Raw genomic sequence first — 9553 nt, 5'->3', positions numbered from 1 at the left:
AGACACGAGGTGTATGAAACAGAATATCCGTATTATAACGAATGGCGTTGCCCCGCTACACGAAAATGAGTAATTAACATTGAATTTACATTCGGCAAACCGCTATTCTTATTAAGTTTATTTAACGTATAGCCAGTCTTCCGTGGTAAGAGGGATACCGCGTTAGCACATATTCGCGGTCTACGGCACATTATCTCATATTTTCTGAACGAGTGGTTAACAACACTCTTGTGGGTCGTGGTGATACGGTTATATGATTTTGTAAATATTCTTGTAGGAACGTGGTGATACGGTTATATGATTATGAAAATATTCTTTATTTACTTAAAAAAGGGACGACAAAAGATTGAATACACGGACCGTCTTTTACCCTGACCCATTGTATTTTAATATTACAGACATTCAAAGAAATATCTTATAGTTCAAAAAGTTCTTATAGTTATAAAAATCCTGTCCAATTTTCTATATAACTATATGACCTCTCATAAAAGTCGTTTTTCATACTATATGTAGCGGTTGAGTGTGCTTTGAGTACAGATATTTAATATATAGTGGGGTGAGGGAAGATGGGACATATTTTCGTTTTATTTTCTCGTTCAGCTTAGTATTAAACATGGAACATTTAAAGAATTATAAAACCCTAACCTCGCGACTTCCTTAGACCGTTGTTAATTGTTTAAAACACGATCAGGATATTGGGATATTATGTGCTAAAGGTGTCCCATCTTCCCCCACCCTACTGTATATAACTATCCAATTTTCACTATATGCATTAGAATTGCGTGGCGTGTGAAGTTTACTCTTTCAATGATTTAGCGAACATTAAAAAATAGCACCTTACTATTTCGCATTTTTTTACCTGTTCAAAGTATACTGTTTCTATTTTACATATATTTTAATATTTAAAAACAGTAATCAGCTTTGACGGGCGTTTTATAAAGTCGTGATATTACTGTCGAATAATTCTGTAACCTTATTTTCCTGAATATCATTAAAGGGGGTCCGTAAAAAGAAAATTAAAAAAGTCTCGTCTGACAAAGTGTCTTTTCCCATCCTACTATAACAAAGACAATCGTACACAAACGCATTGATGAGGAAACCGCTGTTAAGACACTGCCTAGAGATTTTGCTCTGTGACAATACGGAGCCTTGCTGCATGATATTGTAACTGACTTTCTTCAGTGTTTAATGGTATTTTCGCATTTTGCATTCTCGCCATTATTTAAGCCCTGTACTGTATAAGGAGGCTGTCGGAGCCAGGGCAGGAGTTGGGACCTGCAATGTTCGCTGTTCTCACTGTTATAGTAGGGTGGGGGAAGATGGGACACCTTTTCGTTCTGTTTATCGTCGCATTTGGTAGTAAACAAAGAACATTCAAAGAATTCTAAAACCATATCCTCACGACTTCCATAAACCGTTGGTAATTGTTTAAAACACGATCAGGATACTTGGATATTATGTGCTAAGAGTGTCCCATTTTGCCCCACAGTACTATAACTGTTGAGCGAGGTACGGGTACAGAGCCCGGGACGCGTGTGGGCCAGAGTCGTAGAAACAACGAATAGTCCAACTGCCGCCATCTTGTTTCCAAAATCAAGCAAAAGCGTTGATTTTCGCAATGAATTTAAACGAACTTGTTAGGTTTTGTTTGCGATTTCCTTTTGTGGGAAGGCGTAAAATGGCCTATATTTACCTTATCAAACATTCTTTGCAAAAAATATAGAAAATTACCCATATTAAATGACTAAAATGCCACAATTTCATCGCTTCTAAATCTAGTTTTTGACTTTTTTCGATACAGAAAACAAATTACGCATATTTTTTTGGCTTTCCAACTTTTAAATTTATTTTGAGGTCCAAGTTTCGCTTTAAATTACAGAAAAACATGCATTTTCCCTTTACCTACTGTGTTATTTTGGAAACAAGATGGCGTTCAATTTGTCTTTTACGGAACAATGGGTTGGACTACTCGGTACTTCTATGGCTCTGGTGTGGGCAGCACTGACCCGAGCCAAGTATACGACAAGTGACTTGAGGAAACCATATGCGCCGCACCTCCACGCCAACACTATTATAGTTCTACTGAGCGTTTAATAACAACTGTTATCTAGCCGCTAAAACAAGGTCACGTTGGTCAAAACAACTAAAATTCGCAGTTTCCGCCGGAAACCGTACACATTCCGTTCACAGCGTTATATTTATAAAACTGCGCTTATTTTTTACTAGATTAATAAGATACCGACGTTTCAATGTGCTTGCCTAAGTTTTTTTCCAAACCAAGCGAATATAAGGTTTTCGTTCGCTTTATCGTCCTATTAGATAGTAAACTAAAAATATTACAGAATTCTAAAACCATATTCCCGCGACTCTAAAAGCGCGTTGTTAATTGTTAAAAACACGATTGGGAAATATATAGAGTATTAAGTGCCAACAATATTCATTTTAACCCCCAATACTACATAGTACTATATATATACGACTCCCATAGACCGTTGTTAATTGTTTAAAAGGTGTCTTGTCTTCCCTACCCTACTGTACTATACTACCAAACGTAACAATAAGACATAATAAAAACATAGACCCTATTTTTCCGATATAAAATAGTAGGGTGGGAAAGATGGGACACCTTAAGCACATAATATCCAAATACCCTGATCGTGTTTTTAAACTATTAACAACGGTCTCGGAGTTTTGACGGTACGATTTTTTTAATTCTTTGAATGTTCTTTGTTTACTACCAAATTGGACGAGAAAATAAAATGAATATGTGTCCCATCTCCCCCCACTTTATACTATATAACATGGTACATCCTTTTCTTACTAAACGGTCTATAGCCTACTGTAGACCTATACCGTACCCTCTACACGTACATGGACAACTATGTCACTATCTTACACGTACTACACTCTAAAAAAACTTGACGCAAAATGCTCAATCAAGTGCTTGATTGAGCGCTTTTTTTCAATCAAGTTGGTTCGCTTGAGTCAAATTCGCGTCAACTGTCTCAATGCGAGAGAATCGATCGCTAACTTGAATCAAATTTTGACTCACTAAAGCGACGCGAGAGAGTCGCAAACTTTTTTTTGCACCTTCTACGTCACGCGGGAGCGCGCCAAAGTTGAACGGTTTTGAACAAAGACGGAGCCCAGAGGTAGTCAGCTAGTCAAGCCAATTGAACAGCGCTATGTAATTAGAGCTTGTCTGAAAGCGCGTTAAGTGTTTGAGTGGTACAGGAAGGGAACTAAGTATGCAGACGACAGAAACAAGCTTTATCTGTTTTTCAGATTTATACAAACAAACTAGATAGGCTTAAACATGGAATTCTGCAAAGAGTTTGACGCTTTGGAACCAGCTGAAATTGTTCATTTATTAAAAAAAAAAGATATGGATTTGACTCCAGAAATCGAAAATAAAATTCTAAGTAAGTACAACCCCTGAACCCCTATGTTTTTGTGTTAAACCTGTTGTAATTTTATCTGCATGCTGTATAATAGAGATATGTTATTTGTATTAAGTTGTATATAGTTATTTGTTTGTGAACCCCGAGACTACTCAAAATACTGGGACGGCGTCCAGCGGGGTATAGTTTGTAACCACAACTGTTTTACTTGTACGTTGTACTTTGGTTTTATTTTAGGCATATTTTAGTGTGTTTACAAGCTGTAGTTTCTTTGTGTTGAAGCTTAAATAAGATTATTAACTGAACTTTTGTTATATCAGGTTGTGTGTGGTATTTAGTAGATATATATACATAAGTTTAGGGTTTGGTTTGTACTTAAAATTTACTTACAAAGATGGAGACAACAGTATACACTTGCTCTTTCAACTGTGGCTGGACTGGTGTTAAAATATCTGACTTTGCCCGACATATGCGACATATGCACTTAGTAAATCCTGATAATACGCATATAACTTGTTCTCAAAATGGATGTTGTACTACTTTTACCCGTTTACACAACTTTATGCGTCATCTTAGAAAATCCCACCCACAAAATTGTTATGATGGTAAAACAACTGTCGACAATTTCTTAAACACTGATTCTGTGGAAAGTATGGATGCTGCCTCTAAATCTAATGAACAAGATAATATTGAATGCGTAAATGAAGATATTTTAGTTGAAAATTTGAAAAATCTTATTCTCCACATGAGAAGTAAAAGTGGGGTCAATCAAACTACTTTACTATTTTTTATTGTTTTTTTAAAGCAATTTTTTGAAGATTTTAAAGAATACCTAATGCAAAGTACAAAATCTTTGTGCGTACCAGATCAATCATTGAATATCTTTATTAACCTAATATTAAAGGTTTTTGGAAGAATAATGCAGATATTGCAGCAACTGGATACTATTCACAAACAAAACAAGTATTTCCAGAAAAACTTGATTTCCCCAACTGAAGTAAGCTTGGGAACAAGAATTGATCATCGCTATGATAGAGGTTTAGATAAACACCTATCTTTATCTGTTACAGAGTCTTTTCAATATGTTCCTATAAAACAGGTTCTGAACAAACTGCTTTTAAAAACAAATCTTAAATTGTTACTTGAAAAATCCTCTGTCGCATCTTCTACTTCTACCATAAGTTCTTATAATGAAGGAGAAGCATTTATCACTCATCCATTATATTCTGAAGCTCCATCTGCCTTACAAGTGCAGTTTTACTATGATGATGTTGAGGTTGTAAATCCACTTGGGTCAAAAACCAAAGTACATGAGGTCGGGCTGTTTTACTACACCATACAAAATCTCCCTAGGCATTGCAATTCCTCACTTTCAAATATTCACTTATTAGCAATTGCTCATACTCTTGATATTAAAAAGTATGGGTTTTCTAAAATTCTTGACCCATTCTTCAAAGAAATAAACAAATTAGAAAGCGACCAAGGGTTAACCTTAGAAGATGGTTCAACCATAAGAGGAACAATAAATATGGTTGTTGCTGATACATTGGCTGCACATTCATTGTTTGGTTTTCAATCCCCATCTGCTACTTATTTTTGCCGCTTATGTTATGCACAGAGAAGTGACATCCAAACAAAATTCAAAGAGTCCATGTTTGTTCCGAGAACAAAAGAAAATCATCAAGAAGTTTGTACAAAAGAAAAGCTGCCAGCTTATGGTGTTGCATCTGCTTCTGTATTTGAAAAATCAAGATACTTTAATGTTGTTGAAAACTATTCATTTGATCCTATGCATGATTTGCTAGAAGGAATTGTACCGAAGGAAATTAAATTAGTTTTAAACTATTTAGTGTTTAGTAAAAAGGCCCTAAAAGTAAGTGATGTAAATTCTCGTTTGTATCATTTTGATTATGGGATTATCGACAGTAAGGATAAACCTTCAGCCAATTTTATTGAAACCAATTTGAGAAACATAAGTGATGGTAACTTAAAGCAAAAGGCGGCTCAAATTTGGTGTTTTCTTCGACATTTTCCACTAATTTTTGGAGATTTGTTCGAAGTTGGAAGTTTGTATTTAAATTTGTTACTGTATTTATTGAAAATTGTTGACATAGTGTTTCAGCCAACGCTGTCAATTGGTCATTTGGTATTGTTAGAGGATTTGATATTTGATCATCATATGCTGTTTAAACAATTATTTCCTGATATTAATCTAATTAATAAGCATCATCATTTAGTGCATTACCCTACATGTATTCGTATGTTTGGCCCGATTGCAAACATGTCTTGTATGCGTTATGAAGCTCGACATAATGTTTTTAAAAAACATGCTCATGTTATATCCAACTTTAAAAATATATGCAAGTCTCTTGCCATTAAGAATCAATGGCAGCAGTGTTTAACATTTTCATCTAATGTTAACTTTGGTGATCAATTGGAAGTAGGTGATGGTACCGTGTGTGAAATTGCTAATTCACCATATATGAGCTTGTTGAAACATAAATTTGCTGATATATCCACAGTTTACATAGCACGTCAAATATCTTATAATCGTATTGTGTATAGGCCTAAGTTTTTTGTGTGTGTTTCACTTGCTGATCCACTAAGTGAGAGAAATTTACCTACATTTGCCCAAATCGTATGCACATTTTTAGCAAATGATGAGCCATATTTAATTGTGTGTCAATATGATACAGAGAACTTTGATGTTTGCTATCATGCTTATGCAGTTTCTAAGTGTACTGCTGATGATTGTTTATCAGTAATTGCTTTAAGTGAACTGAAAAGTAAACGTGCATATAACTTAAAGTTACCATTTGGTTACACTGGACCATTGTCATACATTATACCAAGACATGATTTATTGTAAAGGAATGTTTTATCTCAGGCGAGGAAGTTAATGGGGAAACTCTAAGGGAGTTGGACACTGACGAATTGAAGGAGATAGGCTTCAATACATTGGGACAAAGAAAGAAAATAAGCAGGATAATAAGAGGGCAAACCAGAAACAGGATTGACCCAAATTCCACCACTACAACAAATCAAACTTTGCAATGTGTAAGTTCAGTTGGGTCTTCCATTTAAAAAAAAACATTGATTGACTTTTAAAATTTCTTATATGAATATAGATTAAATATATTTCTCCAAATATGATTTTGTTATTAAAAAACTCAACTATAAAATATACACAGTTTAGCAACCTGCATGATTATGTTGCCACTTCCGAGTTCGGTGATGACATTTTAATGCAATTAGAGAAAGATGGTCACTTAAATCAACAGAACAAAAACAGCTTTGTGAAGATATGTACCAAACTACTAATAGAAGAAGCTGTAAAACAAGGACAAAAAGAAAAGTGGGTTTGGAAGTTTTGTTTTTTTATGTTAACAATTTATTGTATGGAAAACAGGAAACCATAATGTTCTAATTTTGTTCCAGTTACCCCACGAGCGGAATAAAAACACAGCTTGCAAAAGCTATTGTGTCCACCTTTCCTTGTTTAAAATCAACGTTACCAGGATGCAAGGGATATGTAAGTCCAGCACACATATGATGTGTGGCATTACTCCCACTGGCACCTACCATTTCTATAAATCATATTTTAAATAGGAACACTTCTATGATGGTGTTTCGGGTAGTGGTTACATAGAAAATCGACTTCGGACAATTCGAAGAAAATTACCACAGGATGTGAAGCCATACAAGAAAAGAACACCCACTAAACGAAAACAGCCTGATGATGAAGCCAACAGTGATGACTCAGTAGAAACGGTCGATGTAAGGGATTCAGAAGAAATGGTTTCATCAAAGGAAAAGGTGTGGTAATTTTATGACAAAACTTATATTTATATATATATATTATTGCCTTTTTAACATTTTTTTTCATACACAGATTGAATGGTTGCAAAACACCGTTCTGAACCCTGTTACAAAAACTAGCATATATGAAGCAATGCAGGACACATTTCAATATCGACGACAAGAAGTGGATGCTGATCACCCATCCATTACAATTTTGCTGGAGCATTATCCACGATTTAAGGATGACATGGGCGGCCTTGTAAGTATATATCCTGAAACTAATTAGATGCACTAACTTTTTCTGAAGTGTAACTGACTAACTGTGTTTTCGTTGTACTAGATAGAACAGGAATTCAAACAACTATTTCCGGACCAGAGTTCAATTATTCCATTTAAAGACCTTGCAGTCAGACTGCCGGACTTGAACATGTGTCGAAATCATTCAATTGAAAGTGATGATGGTAAGTGTATCTAAACTTCTTGTCCGTACTTGGTTTTTAATAAGGCCTTTTCTATTATTTTTAACTTTAATGTCAACAAGCCATTTTAAACCATGGCACAACAATGATACACTGCTATTTTCAGAAATTCTGAAGGCGATTTTACTGCTAAATAAACTACTGCCATCAGTAAATATTAAAAAGCAGAAATCAGGAGAGCAACCAGTTGTGATATTGTTCAAAGGGGTGAGTTTAATTAATCATGTGTGATTACAGTACTGGCACACAGGCTTATTCATTTTAACAATGGCCCTCATTATCACAGGCTGGATTTGATGCTGAGTCATTTGCAAAAGAGAAGCCTCCAGGAATGACACAACCGTTTCTTCTAGCTGTGGGAAAAGGGAGAAAACCTGATGAGTATTTTCTTATTCTTGATTCTACAGCAATACCCTTGGGACAAGACATTTTGACCGCATTTTACCGACTTTTTTCATCGTTCTGGGTGTTTGATGTACATTACTACTGTAAATTATCATCTTTCTACAACTTTTGGGAGTGCCTATTACTAAGAAAGAAGCCTCATTGTACTGTTCGGTCCTTGCTTGCTGCATTAGATTTTGTCCACCAGCAGTAAGCTAACTGTTCAAAATAAAATTTTCGTTGTGTAATTTTTCAATATACTGTTCATTGTAATTACCATTTCGTTTTCACTACACTGTTCGTTATTACCGCTTGGTTCATTGTTTTTATACCACCTCTACCAAATACACAAGCATAATATACCTCACCAACCAGAATATGTATTTTTTGCAGAAAAATTTCAGCTGCACAAAATTTTTCTACGTAAAAATTTGATTTGGTTCTTGACGCAACCGCCGTCAAATGCGTGCAAAATCTTGACGCAAATTTGATTTTTTTCTACGTAGAAATTTGATTTAGTTTTTTACGCAACCGACCGCGAATGTGTGTGAAATCTTGACGCAAATTTGATTCAAAAAATTGCGTCAAGCACTTGATTCAAAAATTTTGCGTCAAAATTTGGTGTTGATTGAATTTGATTGAAACTTGATTGAACTTTTTTTACAGTGTAGAGAACATATTCCGTATTTAAAGTTGTCTGTCTTTGAACAATTGAAAAAATTGATGTTAACCAGAACCACTGCTACTGTTTATGCCTCTGTCTTTGCAAAAATAAACATATATTGAAGAAAGCCAGACTAAAGACTTTGCTGTATATGCCTTTATTTTTTATTGTATAGTAGGTTGGAGAAGATGGAACACCTTTAGCACATAATATTCAAATATCCTGATCGTGTTTTAAACAATTAACAACGGTCTATGAGAATTGTGAGGATACGGTTTTATAATTCTTTAAATGTTCTTTGTTTACTACCAAATGGGACGAGAAAATAGAATGAAAAGATGTCCCATCTCCCTCCCCCACCCTACTACGTGGCGTTCTATATTGTATGAACACACACGCGGTGTATTCATAGTTACATGATCATTGCTCTGTTTCAAAGATGGAATTTTATAAGAATGCGGTGTAAAAATACACAATACCTGTCTAGTGTATATAATACGTCTGACTACAACCCGATATTTAAAATAATGTAAATTTATCAATATAATAATATGTCTGTCATAATAGAGAATCACTTCTTAACCAACAACTATATAAACGTTTTCCTTATTCGTTCTAACGCGAGCTTCAGTTTTAGTCGGAATTGTTAGCCCGCGGTCATGAACCCTTGCATTGTACAGTCACGAATCGGGCCTCGCCGTGCCACAACTAGTACTTAAAACGTTCGTGTACAGACGTAGACTCGCTTTACGCGCACTCGTTTTTTTTTTCTTTTTTTAACACGAAAAAGGAGGTCAAAAATTTTAGTTTTTTACAAGTAAAAA

General features: G+C 35.0%; 2 protein-coding genes across 2 annotated transcripts; both read left to right on the top strand.

The window, feature by feature from the left end:
- Positions 1–2962: 2962 nt before the first annotated feature.
- Positions 2963–8432, top strand: LOC149734716 (uncharacterized). The gene is made up of 9 exons (XM_089880156.1): positions 2963–3422; positions 6289–6458; positions 6593–6756; positions 6840–6933; positions 7011–7217; positions 7294–7461; positions 7543–7663; positions 7788–7888; positions 7968–8432. The coding sequence occupies exons 1-9, from the start codon at positions 3317–3319 to the stop codon at positions 8277–8279; spliced, it is 1443 nt and encodes a 480-aa protein (XP_089736282.1). The 5' UTR covers positions 2963–3316; the 3' UTR covers positions 8280–8432.
- LOC149734717 (uncharacterized) lies at positions 3441–6288 on the top strand. Its single transcript, XM_089880150.1, has one exon. The coding sequence runs from the start codon at positions 3796–3798 to the stop codon at positions 6268–6270; it is 2475 nt and encodes an 824-aa protein (XP_089736276.1). The 5' UTR covers positions 3441–3795; the 3' UTR covers positions 6271–6288.
- Positions 8433–9553: the final 1121 nt, after the last annotated feature.

Source organism: Ciona robusta, chromosome 6, assembly GCF_009617815.1.
Source record: "Ciona robusta chromosome 6, ASM961781v2".
NCBI classification, from domain to species: Eukaryota; Metazoa; Chordata; class Ascidiacea; order Phlebobranchia; family Cionidae; genus Ciona; species Ciona robusta.
Note: the sequence above shows the minus strand (reverse complement) of the source record. Positions and strands in the feature narration are given on the sequence as shown.